Source organism: Lampetra fluviatilis, chromosome 11 (assembly GCF_964198595.1).
Source record: "Lampetra fluviatilis chromosome 11, kcLamFluv1.1, whole genome shotgun sequence".
Taxonomy (NCBI): Eukaryota; Metazoa; Chordata; class Hyperoartia; order Petromyzontiformes; family Petromyzontidae; genus Lampetra; species Lampetra fluviatilis.
Window position 1 is genome coordinate 11,670,362 of NC_136285.1, and position 18,759 is coordinate 11,689,120.

Consider the following 18,759-nt stretch of genomic DNA (forward strand, 5'->3'; position numbering starts at 1 on the left):
CGGTGGGCTAAAGCAGTGAACAATTTGTCTTTTGTCAACGTGACACTTTTTTGCTGATTGGCCGTGTCGGGTGGTGGAGGGTTACGACACATTTATAAATAACGTGATCTAACCCAAAAACGTTGATTATGAAGGTCATTATATCATTGTAACCTTCCCCCACCCTTTACTGAAGGCCACAAAACTGTCAATGTTAGAAAAGAAAATCTGCAGTTGCTGCCATCGTTTACAGACTTTATGTTGCATGTATCATTATTCACGCGGCAAGGAAGCATCAGTGCCGGCAAGACAACTACCCCATCTTGGCAGCATGATTTATGCTCAGATCAGATTCCCTGCACTCAATAAGAACACACACACACAGCGAAGCGTGTGACACAGGTAAAACTCGTGACAAGTCATCCATAAACATCTCAAATACACGATACAAGTAGTCAATGGCTGAGAAAACAAATGGGCCGAGCCTTATTATTTACTTGCAGATATGCTCGATTCAGTTGAACATCGGATTCCGTAATTGCTGAATATGAAGAATGCTACCCGGTTGATAATTTCGATAGCACAGGCTTCAGCAAACGTCGACAACCAATAAGCTTCTCATTAATGTATGTATTCACTTAAAATCTATATCATGTAAATGTTCACAGTCCCTCGAACAAAAAAATGAAAACCCAAGAGTAGTTATGCACATCACAATGTGGCCAAAATAGTATTTATCTTTCGCCTGGGATTTTTTAACGGCTTCTCAAAGCGGTCATTTGCCCTGGCGAGCGTTAAGGCAGCGAGGGTGTCGGTGAGGCAGTACATGGGTCCTTTGGAGCTTTCACAACTCGGGAGGCGGAATGCCGAGACGGGACGCGAAGTTGCGTTCGTACGTAAACAGGAGCGCCATTTTTCCGAGAGGCAGGTGAATGTGCAGCGCCTTAGCTGGCACGGGCCCAGGTGTAAGACGTGGCCAATATCCCACCCCTATTCGTAGAATGACTCTGGCTCCCGGACCCCTCTGGACTGTGGGGGCCCGGGGCAGTTGCACAGCCTGCGCACTCAATAACTACGCCACCGCTGTGCATCTACGGTAGAGAGGAGACCGTCCCTTGCTGCTCATGGTTGCAGTGCCATGGTTGCAGTGCCATGTCTGCACTGCTGGGCAGCAAACGTGGTCGCCCACGCCACACGCCGGTGGGAGATTCACAATCCGCTGGCACTCTCCCACACGCGTTTGGTGGTGCAACTCGTGGCCAGTGGCATAGCGTAGTTTACATGGGCCCTGGTGCATTTAATAAAATGGGGACCCACCCCCCCAGCCCACCGCCTTCTCCATATTACCAAGCACCTGGGTCCCTCCGTCCCGTGGGCCCCAACGCAATTGTACCGCCTGCACGCTCGGTAGCTACGCCAGCACCCACGTCGTGCCCAACAACCGGCGCTGCGCACCGGCGTGGGTGGGCTGCCGATGATGGGGGCACGTGATGATTTTTAAATCCTTTATATTAAGTTCACTTGCTTGCTTGCTTAGGACCGTGCAAATCTTTCGGTCGTTTTTTAACCCACTTCCCGTGATCCAATCGAGCTGACATTTTCCACACAGACTCGTTGTGCGTGACAATTAATGTTCGTGAACTTTTTTTTCCAAAATTTAACACTTTTTAGGACAAAAATATTATATTTAATTACCAATTGCTTAATGCTGCCATGCAATCATCTGACCCATAGGTGGCAGCCATCTCAAGCCAGAGGACGAGAGGACTCTAGCCGCCACGCATATAAAGGATTTATAGTGAAAGTCTTTGTTTTTACGGGTTATACTTGTTTGCGCTCTGCCAGTCGTGGCCTTGCGACTCCGTTGCGTTTGATGCAGCAGCAGCTGCAGGCGACACTGTGACGGCACCCACACTCCAGTGGAGCGAGGCTCAGGGCCATCCCACGCCGTGACAGACCCGACTTGCGCCGTACAACCTTTGCTCGTGAACACAAACTGCCAGCGTGGATGACAACTTTACACGAAGTTATGTACAAAATACACAAGGAGGCTCACTTTCAGAGAGCAATTTTAACCCATGTTCATTTGCATTCGTAAAATGTTACATGCATAGCTGCAATCTTTTTTTTTATAGAAAGAGCAATATTTGTTTAAAATGCTAAATCTATTTAATTGAAACCCGGCTTTATGAAATCAACATCATGATACTGATCCACTTCCACATGTCTTGCATGTTGTTGAAAGTAAACTCCATTCCCCTATATTATGAACTAATGTAAGATTCAAATGAATATGCACCGTGGTAGTGGTAAAGTGTGTGTGTTTAACCTTTAAAAGTTACACCAAAACATTATTTAAAAATGAAAAGTGCTATTACTAGAGAAGTCACCATCACTGAAAAAGTTGTTGATGTAGCAGATGCACGTAGCTTTTACAGATCCACCTTCAGTCCAAGTGCAGAATGTTTTCGTCCAAAAGCTTAAATCCTTCTGCCCAGAGCTTTGTCTGTCTTTGATCACCAATACAAACTCTCTCTTGGCTGTACAAATGACCAGTCTGTAAAGCCTTACTCTGACAAACACAAAATGAAATGGTGAAGCCCCAAATAAGCATATTGACCAGATTATCAGGTTAAAGAAGTCCGGCAAATAATGTTCAGAATAAAACCACGCGTGATGTTTTGAGAGGTGAGTAATATCAACTGAAATGAAAAGTTATGATCGCTAACACTGTTTTAAGTAATATAACAAATTATCTGTCCAATGCTAGCACCATTTCAAGCAGTGACCTCTCCAGGCTTTACACTTCACTTTGTAAGATAGATCACCGAACGACGAAGTTGAAAACTCATCGACAAAAAAAAACATCCATACGTATTTGTTGCGCTGCATTCAACAAAGACATACAAACAGATGCCCCCTAAAGGAAAATATAACTCTCTTTTTTCCACACTACCTAACTCACTCGAAAAACTGTCAAAGTGAAATAACATCCCGGCTCAGTAAAACAATCCGGGGGTTTTTTTTAATGGAAAAGTTTGACAAAAATGTGCAAAAAAAATCCTTCTTCCTCTTTGGCCCACATTTTTTTACGTGCTCCATCTTGCCTCGGCTGAAGGTGACCCAAACGCACATCTGCGCATGACGTGAATGCAAAAAGTGGCAATGGGTTTGCGTCGGTACACGTCCCACTCGTATTAATCTGTACCACGCTCTCATCAGTACTATCCGACTTAAATTGATGTATTGTTACAAAAGTGCCAATTGCTTCCCAAAATAGCATCCTACGAAAAGTGACACTCGGGTAAAATTTTAGTGGTCAATGGTTGTTTGTTTTTTTTGCTTCACGGTACAAATTTTGTAAAAACAAAGCAGCATCCCACGCGCCTCCATCATGTGCAGTTATGTCACACGGGACAGTCACCCCGAGCCCGCTGCGTCCGCGCGCTAGAGAGAGAAAGATAATGCATCTGTGGACGGCAGAGCTAAACATACGCGGCCGAGAACAACCGCCTCGATTCTTCTTCCTATGTGTGCGAGGCACCCATCTCACTCGTGATTCCTGTAAAAGCCTCCCCCACCGCCACCGCTACCACCACCATGGTGCCTTTGTGTCCGTCCTCGCTCAAACGCATCGTGCTCTTCGTGTTCTGGTAAATCAGAAGCATGCGCGCACAAACACACACACACAGACGCACACAGTGCGACTCAGGTCACCGATCGCAAACCATGGATCGCACGGTAATGCCACTCTCCCCATTCAATCATTTGTAAAAGAAGTTCAACATACACATACATAGAGACGTTCCGAACTCCACCTTTTGCTGGGTCTCTCACCTTTGTAAAAGACGCCCTTGAATCCGACAGACGGCAGGAGGGAAAAGAGCTTGGGCAGAACCGTAGCTCTTTCAGCCAAGCGGGCGTTCTTGTTCCACACTTGTATGACGTCATCTCGCTCGCGGATACTCACGCTCACTCCGACCACTTCGTCATCTGGCCAGGGCAAAGACAAAGCCCCCCCCACCCCCCCGTATAGCCTTAACAGACTGTTGGAGTAAGTGCTTTTAGCGAGTAGCACTTATGAAGGCCGACGCGGCACACAACAGGGTGTGTGGCCAGCATCGCACTCGGCCGCCTTTGTGGCGATGTTTACCAACTACACCAGTTATTAATTTCAGGCCAAATCGACCTAGGGGAGGCCCAGGACCACTTCAGATCATTTTCACTGGTGTAGGCCGTGAGCGGGAAATTGAACTCGGGTCGCCGGGTTCATAGTGCAGCACGCAAACCACTACACTCCCGCTCCGCACTATCATCTGGCCAGGGTATGCACATATTCAGTCACCTAACGGCAAACAAAATGCACAGCGCATGCGGATCACGTTTGCTGTTAAGTTTTACCATGCCAAGGAGGGTCAAATCAATGATATTTAAGTGGCATTTAATTTCATAGTGGATCTATAAATTGATAGATAAAAATATTTGCACACTTTACATCCCCAACCGCTCCTTAACCACTCCCACCTGTCCTCCAAACTGTCACCATAACTGCACCATCACTTTTAATAACCCCACTATTTTTACCACTATCATCTTATGTACAGGTTTATAATTGTTGTAAAGTGCCACGGATTAAGGCACTATATAAATCTATATGAGATCAGATGCGATATCCAATTTCCACAGCAGTCTAATCGTAAATACGACACGTTTACGAGTCAAGTTATATCCAATATTAATCAATTATTTTATTAATCCCTCTCTACGCATCGCTCACAAAATCACCCAGAATGTGCCTGGATTCTGTCAGATCTCAGAGACTAAGCAGACCTGAACGGAGCAATTGGATGGGCGCTTACCATCCACATAAAAGCTGTCATAGGGCTGCAAGGTGTCATGAGCAGCGGAAGGGATTTCAGTAAAATTAATTGTTGTATTGAAAGAATACGAATAGGCTTTATCCTTACAGGCAAAAATGTCCCAATTGTTGTACTGTAGTTATATGATACCACACACATATGATCACCACCTTCACAAACCCACATTGATCAGCGGCGAAGTACGGTCAATTAACCCCTGCTATATGAAGGCGATCATCCAGCAGTGGCTTGACCAAAGGGCTGCACATGTACACGCACCAATGAAATGTACCAGTGTACACACTTTCATGGCATTTTTTTAATTGATAAAGTAGTGTGCATGTCTCTCTTAAAGGGGGATTTGTTCGTGTTATGAATTATGCACGACCTCTTCGTAGAGGTCAACGGTTTAATGGTTTATTTATTCTTGAGGGAAACAAGAAGCAATGCCGTACATATCCACTCTTTAATGTCTCTCAATTACTCAAAAATTAATTGGAAGTTACCACTTAACGAGCATTATATCATGACCCTCACGGATGACTCTTAATCCACATTAGGCAAAAGCATAAACGACCATTTGGCTTTGTTAGTGGACTCCTCGTTGACATGGGAATCAAGCAAAATCGCCGGGTAACTCCGAACGGCGCTCATTACCCTTTTCGCAACTGTCGGAAAACTGCTCCCCGATCGTCGCCAGCAACAGTTCCTTCCACACAGTGATCTGCGCAACAGGGCACACGCAAGCATCTCATCAGGTGCGTCGTGACGTCAGCCTCAGCTCCAGAGCGGTCTCACAGGCATCGAGTATCTCTTTAATTCTAGATTTGAAGCTTTCGTGACTGTAAGGATTCATACTCTTAGTTCTTTCGGTAAAGTAACGTAGGTAAAAAATGAAATTAAAATTAATTATTGTTTTATTTTTATTAATTTTAATTTCATTTTTTACCTACGTGACTTTACCGAAAGAACTAAGAGTATGAATCGAGTATCTCCCCCAACGAACCACTTACAAGTAGACGGTGCCCCCCCGCCAATCTGCGTGCAACCACAGGGTGCCCCAACAAAACTGCTGACAATCACACGGTGCTCTCATTTAATAACGTACCACCCCACAAACCACTTACAACCATAGCCCCCCCCCACAATCCATGCACAATCAGGGGATGCACCCCCACAATTGAAACGATCAAACTTTTTTTTTAACAGGTAAGGCCCACTGAGCTGTTTAGCTCTTTTTCAGAAGCAACCTGGCTATCACAAATGATAGCTCAACGAAGCAGGCAAATACTCTAAAAGCAAGTTGATACTAAACATGGAGGGAAAAACCGGAGGACCTAGAGACAAATCCACGCAACCACGGGGAGAGAAAACATGCAAACTCAAAATATACAAGCGTCACCACGGTCGGGATTGAGCTCCTGCATACCAGGTGAGGTAGCTCAACATCTCGTCGGCGTGGCACCCACAATCACAGGCTGGATCCCCACAAACTACGCTCAAGTAGAGGGAGCCCTCCAGCAAAACCCACTTACCGTCTGCTCTTTGGTACATTTCATCTTCCAAATGCCTCCTCCACAATTACTGGGATCTTCCCTACAGGCACAGAAGTCGGGACACAAGAAGAATGTCGGTCATCCTAAAGAGGGCTGCAGCCTGATACGGCAAAGACTGACTCAGGCTCACAACGGGGAAAGGAAGTAAATTAAAGAAGCATAGTTGCACTGTCATTTTAAAAAAAATTACACGATGAATAAAAAACACACACACACGCTCAGTGTATTGGGTTTTAGACTACAGCTAAGCATTATGCAATGGTTGGTTTAATGGGGTGAACTCGGAATTTTAGGATACATGGGTTCATTGATTAACAAAAATTACTCTTCACTCTCACGATCGATGCAACAGATGGTTACCGTGTACTTTTGACGCAAATACACTGAATGTAATTCGGATACACAAGAGGTGCTACAGTTGGCACAAAGTAAAGTACAAATATCGTGGCATGAGCGTCATCATTTTTTTATCTTTTAAACCAAGACTGAAAGTCCATCTGTTTGTAGGCGGAGGTCAAGACAACTCCCGTAAGGATAATAAAATATACATTTGTATAAAGTTGTGGTATTATTCGGGACTTACCCTATTGAAAACTGGCCAAAATAAATCAAAGCTTTGAAAAAATTTCGGGAGACAAAAAAAACTGAACAAAAACGCTTTTTTTATCCTCAGCGTCTGTGCCCTGGAGGCTGAGGCATCACGTGCCTGCCCTCTCCATGACATCATGACGTCTGACATCTCGTTGAGTGGCTTGGAATGCCGCTCAAGCATTATAGAATTCACGCGCATGCAGAATTTTCTTCTTCGGTTTTTACATCACAGCACCGCGGGTGAGATCCCAGCACCCACCAAAGGGGCTGGCGCTCCCCGCGCATCAGGTGGTACGTGCAGCGAACAGGCAGCGACTCCACGGAAGGGATGTTGTTGTACACGCTCCAAAAACCCTACAAAAGAACGAGGCGAACAAATAATCCAACGCAGACTCACAACACGAAGTACGTGCGGCCCTTTTGTCAATCCACTGCTAAATGGTCTCTCCCAGCTGCGTCACTCATGGGCGTTGTTTAGCCATACTTATATTGTACCTCCGATTAGCACGGTGGGCTACATACAGTGCACAAGTTCAACAAACAAACATACAAACATACGCGTTGGTGAAGAGGGGAGGACCAGGACATGTTCAGATATCGCTCAACACTGACGTTAGCTGTGACCAGTAATCGAACTTAGATCGATAGGTTGAATAATGCAGCGAGCCAGTGCTCCATCCCAATACAGTAAAACCTTGGATTGCGAGCATAATTCGTTCCGGAAACGTGTTCGTAATCCAAAGCACTCGTATATCAAAGCGAATTTCCCCATAAGAAATCATGGAAACTCAGATGATTCGTTCCACAACCCAAAAATACTGTATTCATATAAAAATGATTAATACAAAATACCTTTATATATTTTTCTTATTTAATTTTAATATAAAGTAATCAAATTTATTAAATTTAATCGTGGCTGGTGTGAGGGAGAGGAGGGTTATTGTGTAGGACGACTTTCACTTGCAGTACAGTTACTAAAGAACAGAACGCACACACTCGTGGGCACAACACTATAATAAACAGTATACGCTCGCACGAATGTTGACTATACGAGTGAGTCACGCCGACTGAGACCAGCATGGGAGACGATTACCCACAATCCCGCAGCGAGAGAGAGAAGAACCATCGGCTCAGTTGTCATCACGTGACGCTCGGCAGACAAAGCGTATACTGTACTTACTAAAGTACTCGTATTGCAAGACCTCGCTCGTTTATCAAATTAATATTCACTTAAAATTTTTGCTCGTCTTAAAAAACACTCGCAGACCAAGTTACTCGCAATCTAAGGTTTTACTGTATATGTAAAATTGCATTGTGTGTAATGCAGCAGATTCACACACGTTAACAGCAGCAGTGTTACACAACAGGCACATCTGCAACATTACGGGGAAGACAAGCTGGCTCACCACGGGGTACACTGAGCCTCCGCTTTGTCAGGGGACATGACTGTGCAAAGGTGTACACAAAAACATGGAACGGACCAATGTATGCACACGCTGCACTGAGTGTGCGAGCATTCACCCAAAATATATCGATAAAAAATCTAGAGTTATATAATTGTATTGGCTTGCCCTGGAAGAAAGTGTCTCAATAAACACTCACAGTGTAATCCTTGTCCACTGGGGACTCGGAGGTAAGGGATGACAGGGAAGCTATTCTTAAACATGAAAACTCTGCAATAGCAAAAACAAAGTCATAAACAAGCTAGGTCACGTTATTCTTGTACAAGGGATATTATTAATCAATGAGCTGGTGCCCTCCGTTAAATTTTTAATCCGAACTCACCTCCACCGAGCGAACTGTGTATATTTTCTTCAGATTGGATTCATATTCGGTTACCGTTATCCCACGAACAGACCTAAAAAACACATGACAAAAAACACAAATCTTGAACATCTTGAATGAATTGTAACGGTTCAAAACGGGGCAGTAAATTTCCGTTGTGACAACAACTAGTAATACAATATTTGAATTGCGAAAAAAAACTATGTAGGATTGTGAGTGATGTTGCCAGCTGGGAAATGCCTTCATTCAGCAGTGGATTGACCATGGCTGTTGGGATGCTGATGGAGTGTTATTCTTGACAATGTTCCCATTTTCAAACAGCAGAGGGCAATAGACACTTGCAATGTGAATCTGACCACATTACATCGGCAGCTTCAATTTATGAGCAAATTAGAATGCAAATGAGCACTATTTATGAATTGAGCATTACTCATAACATTGTTCAACTTAATGACCTGAAACATATACATCACCACCGACTATATATTACTGCTATGCGCTATGAGCAGGTGCACAGTTTTCATGCTCAATTCATGGTTTAAAAGCGCTGCAAACCAACAATTCAATGTTATGCTTCACTCTCTAATCATATTTATATTTACTAGTTACATGCATTTTTTTTTCCATAAACATCACAGCACTTCTCTACCATGGCATGGCTTTGACATTCTTACTCTAAGCGACAGTGCAATGAGTCATAAGCACATCAAAAGGTTCCGCAACTCTCCACACGACACTTCGTGACCGTCTCAACAACAAACCAGACACACGCGGTGCCCTCACCGTACGGAATGAAAGGCGCAGCACATTACCGGCAGCCAGCCTCCGTCACTGAGCTGCGTGTAATCCAGGGTTAATTGGATTCCTCGGACTCGTTCACACTAAACCTGTGTCATGCCGCCAGTGGAAAACCACAGGACTTAACACCAATCTCTTTTGCCCACCGATATAGGACTGTCATAATGCCAGTGGTGGGGGTGGAAAGGCGGTTAGCACACTGCGTTGTAAACCTTTCAACTTGAGTTCCGATTCCTGGCCATGGCTAACATTTCAACTGGTCCTGGATCCATCACCCGCTTCACCGACGCCACATTGACCAGTATGGTCAAACAACCTCCGTGTCAAGCACGATGGCGTGGGGAGGCCTTTATCCAGGAGCGGACTGACAAGGCGTTGTGAATTATTATTATTGTGATTATGATGTCGCCCCGACTGGGTCCAGGCCCACTTACAGTACGTACACACCCGGAATGGGACGATGGATCCATCCATACATTCATTAAATAAAGATTCTTCTTCTTAAAATATATGGATCAAAATGGGAATATTACAGATGGATAATTAAGAAACTTATTCAAATTATATTGGAACGTTTTTGTAGGCAAATGGTACAAACAATACCAACGAGACAGGTAAAAAAAATTGATTGAAAATAGGCGATGGACAATACAAGCAAAAATTAAGACGCAAAACAAATTATCGCATGCTCAATACACAAAGACAAAGATCCCCCATATAGCCTTAACATACTGTTGGGGCAAGTGCTGTTAGCGAGCACCTATGAGGGCTGGAACAGCACACGAGGGGGGTGGGTGGCTAGCACCACACCCGACCGCCTTTGTCTCCCGAGTGCCGATGTTTACACATTTGAGGCTGAGCCGACCTAGGGGAGGCCCAGGATCGGTTCAGATAATCGTCACTGATGTTGGCCCAGAGCGGAAATCGAACCCGGGTCGCCAGGCTCGTAGCGCAGCGCGCAGACCGCTACACTACCGCTCCCCACTACACACACACAAACAACCCACAACACAATTCAACTAATACGACTCCGTATTAGTTGGGGTGAGAAGTTCAATGGTAAAATGCTATTCCAGTCACTGCTCAAGGCCACGGGGCCAGCAGCGTGCATTGTAGAGAGCCAGACCACATGTGCAGGGAATCAAACATGGAATGTTCCACTTTGTCGAGGTTGTTAAGTATTGGACACGCATGGTCCAATTTGGTTCAAATTAAGATAATCAACAAATGTATCACTCAAAAATACACATCGAGACAGATGTAAAAAGAAAAAATATTAAACCACATTGGCACACGGTCTATAACCAAAAAAATTCAGGCCAGATGCTCGTCATCATTCCTGTCAATTGGTGGACCTGGCAGCTACAAAAGCCACTTCTCATTGTTACTTTCCTCACATCTCACAAAGTCACACAATCCATCCAAATCCCGAACACAAGCTGATTTCATCACTCCATCTCCGCAGCAGATGCTCACTCTCAGGTGTGCTCCCTCCTTCGGCTTCCACTCTGTCACTAGCCTCGACCACACCGGCCATCATCCCCCCTTCTAGTGATCTGTCCTGCCCAATCCCAATTACTTTTATTAACGGCCAACACGATGTCAAGCCTATGTATATTCTCAAATGTATGTTTCAATGTTATTTCAAGAGTGCACCTCCGCATGCCTCTTTGCACACCTTTCAGCTTCTGGTCCATTTTCTCTGTCCGTGTCTATATTTCTGACCTGTTACGTCACGGCGGGTAACATGCAACGGTTAAAAAAATAAAAAGCCTATATTTTTTGTGACCAATTCCCCCTTCGAAATAAGGGGCACGAATTATGTTTTACAATGTGATGTGGCGGCATACACGAGTGCATGGAATATACCCTGGGTATTGCACGTTCACTCGCACAAAAATACCTCGCACGTAACAATGCAACATCGCCCCAACAAGCGAACCCACGCTGTGCCAGAGGAGCGTCCTCGCCGGTGTGCAATTCAATTTGCGCAAGATGTTTGTTTAAAAATAAACAAAAAACACCGGCTGCCGGTTACAGCCGAAGTCAATGCCACACAAGGACATTAGCACAAACTATTTCCAGTTTGGATGATTGGAAATCGTCTGATGCGTCCACACGGCTGCATCGGTAAAAAATAAATCGAACTAACAAGTGTAATTCTGTAGGTAACCGCACACAATTCCGTTGAGTATTGTGCCAATGGTGTGTGAATCCACATCTCAAACTAAACAACACTCCTCAGAGCGTAGACTTTAATAGCACGAGACGGATGCCAGCGACTATTGGCCTGCTTAAATACCGCTGCGACACGACACAGCATTTGAAATATAGTGCAGTACTCGATTTTTTTAAAATATATTATTGTTATTGTACTTGCCATTCCTGCATTACATGGCTGCATAAATTAAGAACACTTTTTTTGGAACATCGATAACAGTTAAAAGAGCTCGACAGGTGAGATGTGTAATCACGCTCACCGGTCATGCTCCATCCACTGCTGGGCATCACAATAGGGAAATGACATCTCCTAGAGTTCTAATGAGGACTACGATATCATTAAATTTGCACTGGTAAAATGTTTATACTCTTTGGTTCTTTTGGTAAAGTCACGCAGGTGAAATAAAAATAATAATAATAAATTTTTCAATAAAAATGAAAATAACTAAATTTAATCACGACATTTCGGGCGCAACACAAGCATCCGTCATCAGGTGGGGACAACCACAGCGAGAAAGCGATCGCTGGAGTATGACGGACGCTTGTGTTGCGCCCGAAACGTCGTGATTTAATTTAGTTATTTTCATTTTTATTTAAAAAGTTATTTTTATTATTATTTTTTTTCACCTTTCGTGACTTTACCAAAAGAACCAAAGAGTATATATGGATCCTTGCAGTAATGAAAACTTCAAATCTAGAATGGTACAATTTTCTCATCCACATTTACGCACTTTTAGTTCTCCAATTAAATTTTGTGGAAAGCATTATTTAATGTCACTGCGAATAACTTTGATGAGAGCGTATGTCCTTGTCCACGCACCTCTTCTGCCAATGTATTTTGTTACTTTCTTCGTGCAATCTCGGTAAAGCTGACCCATCCTTGCGACCTGAGGTGAGTAATGTATGTTTACATACACTGCACGTTTCATACTTAGAAGTGAAAATGTGTTGCTCGTGTTCCAATTTACTCACAGAAAAACTACAGCTGCTGTTCGCGATCAAAGATAAACAAAAGAACACATGAATGGCAGCAAACTTCGTTTGTAACAAAATTCAGAATCCATTCACATTCCTGGTGATAAGTGCACAACTATTCAATATTATATCTCAACAAATAATGTGCTGATGCTGCACGGGGCAGTGGTGCACAAGCCCAATTAATGTAAAAAGACTCAAATCATTGTTTTGATGAGAAAAAAAAGTCTTGGGATACGACGTCTTGCTTGGGATACGACGCGCTTGCTAGAACTTGTATGGGTCGGGATGAGTCACCGCGTACCCGCGTAGACCCCATTCACGACGACTCCTCTTCCTCACCACCATCCTCGTAGGCTATCAACTCCTCTCAGCAAGGTAAAGTGATGTTAAATTTTATTATTTAAATTTATTTACTTTTATTTCTGCCTTTATTTTAATTTATGTATACATTTTAGTAATAAGTAGTGTCTAAATTATTTTATACAACCCCATTAATGTATAATATGCCATATAAAATATAATTTATTATACTCTAGAACGTATTATTTCCTTTCCCTTTATTTCTTATGGGAAAAATTCGTTTGGTATACGTCATTTTCGGTATAAGTCCTACCTTCTGGAACGAATTAACGACGTATACTGAGGTACCACTGTATATCAGTGACGTTTTAGGCAATGGTCCTTCTTCATAGCAGATCGAATGAATTACATGATATCTAAGGGAGTTATATGACCTCTCGTGAAGAAGCCCACACACAGAACATCTCAGAAAATAATTTTTTGCCCCAAAAAAAAAACACAACCATGCTGCCTTTTTCCTGCCGGGAACGCACAGTGAATACAAAAATCCATTCACGCTGCTTGCCGTGGTAACAGCTGCCGCTTTTGACGTCCCGTAGTTGCATATTAAGAGGTCAGCGTGATTGCGAGTTTAACCACCCCTCGTTGGTGGCACAGACATACGACTCTGGCAAGCACCGATTGAGCCAACTGAAACCGAGTCATCAGCATTTCATAATCACTTTACTGTAGGTCACAGTAACAACAGTAGCAATGCAAGTCATACAAGGCACTCCCGAATGCAGCCAAGTACTCTGCTATAAGCAACCTTGATTCCAAGAAAGATCAATAACATTAAAATTCTGTCTCTAATCACGTGTAATGGTTCCATCGTCCTCCCCTATGGCCTATCGTTTGTGAATTTACCTGTTATCAACCTATAGTTGCTGCTTTCGTGCTCTCATGCCTGCTCTGTCTGCAATAATTGGTGTGCTATGTTCTTAACATTTGTACAATTCTTTACCTAATACGTTTTCAGGGTTCTGCGTAAATCTTTGGTTTGGCCTTTCGCATCCCTTACAGCTCGACCTCCTCTTCTTCATCATCATCACGTCTTGTGTATCAGAAGCCCGTTCCTAAACTGCATTTGTACCCTACCCCACACTTCCAATATACTGTCCATTCCCATGCAAATCATTTCATTATTGGTGACATCCATTTAATAATTTTGCTTCTCTAGGCATTTGAAAACCAGATGTTGTTTAGTCTAAATTCTGCTATCTACTGACCAATATTCGTGAGGTTGTCTTTTTTTGTCGTGTAATTATTGCATAACAATCAGTGTATACTTCCGCAGACACTAGATGGATTGTTGCACTACGAGAGAACACGAGGGATGGCTTTGACTTGGCAACTCCTTCATTCAGCAGTGGATAGATCGAAGAAATCATACCACATACAGTTTTGAAGCAAAAAGTGACATTCGTTTATTTTGTAGATAAATTAATCATTAAACATTACACGACACAAAGTTAAAGTACGTGCTACATTATTAATTGTTACACAAAGCTCACATGGTGACATTTTGGTCATATTCCAGATTGTAGACTTGTCGGCGAGACACTAGGAGGGAATTTTTACTCCAAAATAAACTTACCGTCCTTGGAAAGTGCATTTGTCATTGTCTGTATATTGGAATGGTGCATGGCCTTGACAGAATGCCTTTAATCTCCTTTACACAAACAGCTCGGTGGGAGAACAATTACATTATAAGGATTACATAAATGCTCAGGCCATGACGATGCTGTAATATCACTTTTTGAAAAAGGGATCAGCAATTTTAGGCCCGATAAAGATCCTGAAAGGCTTCTTTGAATACTTTAGGAAATTACTGAAAGGAATGTTTAAACAAATGTGTGAGCACTGACTATTTAGAATAACTAGCCACATTATACATATAAAAGCCAATGCAATCACAATGCGAATTTACCATTCGTAGATTTACATAGCTCGGATGTTAACATCAACATAGATCCCCAACGCTTGCATGTACAGTGAAGACTTTCCTCAAAGCCTATGCTCATAGCCTGGTTAGTACATTGATGTATGACCACCATGTACACTAAAGTTGTCATAGGGCTTGTCGGCTCTGTGGCTAGTGTTAGAGGGCAGAGCAGGGTAATACGTTGGTACAATACTCCGATGCTCACCGTCTATACTCCCAACCTTGACCAACCCACACTGACCAGGGTGGTATTGACAAATAACACCCAGAAATGAGGCCCTCATGCAGGAGTGGATTTAGAAATGGGCCCTACATGTATAGTATATAAAATGTAGGGCACCGTGATTTGCCAGTAATTTCATATTTGTTAGATGGAAAACATGTACTCCAGTTTATTGAAACATTCATAATTGAGTGTTATATGTAATCAAAGTGTATAACACTGCACTTATTACATAGTCAAAAAATACTTGTAAAAGTACGTGCCAAACACACCACGTACATCATAAGCTTATCATTTCAAGTAGTCGAATGTAAAAAAGCAATTTCAGAAGCTAATTTAAAATAATTCTGGTGGATGTGGCTTTTTAACGTAGAGAATAGCATTGAGGACTAAAGGCATTATGCAGCTTCAATGCAATTTGCAGCGTCATGTAATTTGATCTCAAATACCCCCTAGGTAAAATTAGTTGAGAGTGCTATATCATCATCACCAGGGGCATGCCGGTCGACATGACATCCCTACGCAACAGGGAACACTTTCTTTTCTCTAGACTCCACAACCCAGCTCAACAAATAAGTCATCCTCATCCTAGTCAACTAAACCAGGACCAGGACAACTTATTTATTCATGTTTTTATTCCTTGTCCCTTTCTCCTTTCCCTGGTACAAGAAAAGCCAAAATAAACTTCCATGCGGCCTCACTCATCACGTAAATGCAGTATATGAAATTCCAGACATTTTAAATCCATCAGCGGATGAACACCTACGCATGGCATGTCAGTCATGGGGTTTATTCGGCCATAACTTCGCCATGCTGGTCAGTGCAGGTTGGTGAAAGGCTAGGACCAGTTCCGATATCCCTCGCCGATTTTTTTTTTTGCCGTGGCCGGTAATCGAACTCGGGTCTCTGGGTTCATAGTACAGCGCGCTAACCACTATTCCACCCTTGTTCAACATGTTGGGGGGATACGGTAGGCAACAAAAAGGAATTTTTTTTGGAAAATGTCTATAGTATAATGTATGACCATAGTGCCACTGAAAAGCCCAATGGTCAATGAGCTCACCCACAATGCCCGTGTGGTTGAAAAGTGTTTCTTTCCCGCTCCGGTAATATATTCAGGCTGCTGGAAAAGTAAATTTTAAAAACCCCCACAATGCCTTTTTTAAAGAAAGCCATCGTGTGCGTGTGTCACCGTCCTAATCCCGAATGTTGAACATTGTAAACTCAACAACAGCCAAGCCCTGTCTGCCTTTCAGAGTAGCTTACATTGAGTGCTCTGACCTGCTTAATTTGAGGCCACGCAACACCAATAACAACCAAACTCAGTTAATCACTTCTGTATATTTTGAATAACAACTTAAGTATTCGAAATTGTGTCACTGTCATGAAATACATCATCCTCTGACAATGCTGATTACAAATGGCCATGATAGTTTACGACCTAACTAAACTCTTTTTCTATTTTACAATGTAAGGTCCACTGAGCTATATAGCTCTTATTCAGAAGCGATCTGGCCACAAATGATAGCTCAACGAAGTGACCTACATACACTTGCCGCCATAAAAGTTTTATGAACTCTACTTTTATCACATACACATTCAATTTATAGCCAGATGACAGGCCACTGACACAAACGCCTTTATTGAATGGGGCACCATTGACTCTTAAAACATCACAAGAGATAATACATACTCTTAGGTTTTTTCGGTAAAGTCACGTAGGTAAAAAATAAAATTAATAAAAGAAAAAAACCACGACGTTTCGGAGGCAACACGAAACGTCGTAATTTTTATTTTACTTTTATTAATTTTATTTTTTACCTACGTGACTTTACCGAAAAAACCTAAGTATGAATCCTTGCAGTCACGAAAGCTTCAAATCTAAAGAGATAATATCTTCGGCTTATTCAGTATCCTCAATACTACACGTACACATCTTTCAATCCACGACTGGGCCAGTGCTTCACCCACGCTACGCGGGTCGTGTTGTCCTATTTGACCATACTTCACCAGTGCGGGTTTATGAATGTGGGGAGCAATAGACGATTTAGCATAAGCAGATCACGACGGCGTTGCTGTGATGTCAACACACGTACCCCCCCCCCCCCCCAGAGTATATAACAGGCTGATTGTAAACGGTGGTTCCCCCAGCACTGTACACACTGGTCAAAACTTGTTTTACTTTCTGATATATGACCATATCCGACGGACTCAAGTTCCGTTTAATGGGTTTTCATGGGGAAACCCACAAACACGCATGGGTTGGTTAACACGAATTATAGGGGCGACCACATATTTTCCATAAGAGTTGTTTTTCTTTGGGTTAGATCGCGTAATTATGTGTCGTTAAACCCGCCACCACCCGACAAAGCCAATTGGTAAAGTTTTGTCACGTCAACAGAACGTGCCAAATCGTCAATGGCTGTGTCGGGTGGTGGCGGGTTTAGCGACACATTTATATTTAGGCGATCTAACCCCCCCCTAATCCCCTATATTATGGACGCATTAAATTTCGATGTAAAGTTTTCGTGACTGCAGGGATTCATATTCTTGGTTCTTTCGTGACTACCGAAAGAGCGAAGAATATGGACGCATTGTTTCTCAATTTACAGCCAGGCTACGAGGAAACTTGTAGCAAACTTCACACGTAGAATGTTTCAACGACAACAACGACAACAAAACTAGACTTAACATTTAATTTCAGTCGCAACCACGATACATCTCCGGTGGCGTCGCCCCAATGGATGGTAGTGGCGCAACACTGACCACAACTTTGGAACTTTTCTTTTTGATCTCACGAACTAAGCTTCAAACTCGCGCTGGGCAAGCCCAGACACATAATGAAAATCCCTGTCGCTTCCAACTTAAAACCGCACAGAAAAACAACGGCGACTACGACGACAGGACAGACTTCAGTGGCGATCGAGGCCCCCGATCGTTGTGGGAGGCGAGCGGGCCGGGGGTGGTGGGTGGTGGTGTTTGGGAGGCCCAGGCAGAGGAAGACACCCCCGTACCTGTCCAGCCAGAAGGTCCACGGCGAGTTGAGCGGCACTCCTTCCTCAACGATACCGTCCAGCACGATCATGTCGTCCGCGTCTCCGTGCTGCTGTTGTTGTTGTTGTGGCCTGTCGGCGGCTATTGCCGTCGTCACCGCGGCCGCCTCGTCCATTGCTATGCAGTCCCGACAAGCGGTGGTGGGGGGGGGAGCCGCCTCCCTCCCGAAACTCATACATCGGATAGACGGCGCGAGTGACCGACCTCCAATGGGAACGCGCCCTCGGCCGTCACGTGCAGCGGTGGCAGCCAATGGGCGCGGGCGATCCGCGCGTGCGCGCTACGGAATCTGATTGCGAGCGCGTCGGGCACTGCCGCGAACAGCTGAGCGTGACGTCACGGCCACGGTGACCTGCCGAGCCCCCGGGACGACAACACGCGTATCGATTCCTAGATTCTTGCCCGGCATGACTAGAAACTAAAAATCGATTC

The 18,759-nt window shown here is 43.7% G+C and overlaps 1 protein-coding gene across 1 annotated transcript; it reads right to left on the reverse strand.

The window, feature by feature from the left end:
• Nucleotides 1-2,985: 2,985 nt before the first annotated feature.
• EIF4E3 (eukaryotic translation initiation factor 4E family member 3) lies at nucleotides 2,986-18,459 on the reverse strand. Its single transcript, XM_078860984.1, has 7 exons — nucleotides 18,288-18,459; nucleotides 8,771-8,843; nucleotides 7,245-7,339; nucleotides 6,374-6,434; nucleotides 5,496-5,562; nucleotides 3,817-3,972; nucleotides 2,986-3,629 (listed from the first exon to the last, which is right to left on the reverse strand). The coding sequence occupies exons 1-7, from the start codon at nucleotides 18,440-18,442 to the stop codon at nucleotides 3,529-3,531; spliced, it is 708 nt and encodes a 235-aa protein (XP_078717110.1). The 5' UTR covers nucleotides 18,443-18,459; the 3' UTR covers nucleotides 2,986-3,528.
• Between the last annotated feature and the right edge of the window lie 300 nt (nucleotides 18,460-18,759).

What these genes read in the sequence shown, in the direction of transcription:
- EIF4E3 (XM_078860984.1), bottom strand. Translation starts at nt 18,442, where the DNA reads ATGGACGAGGCGGCCGCGGTGACGACGGCAATAGCCGCCGACAGGCCA. An exon ending in GGGGAGCGCCAGCCCCTTTG is followed by an intron (nt 6,435 to 7,244) that starts GTGGGTGCTGGG and finishes CTGTGCCTGTAG; the next exon opens with GGAAGATCCCAGTAATTGTG. An exon ending in CAAGGGCGTCTTTTACAAAG is followed by an intron (nt 3,630 to 3,816) that starts GTGAGAGACCCA and finishes CTGATTTACCAG; the next exon opens with AACACGAAGAGCACGATGCG.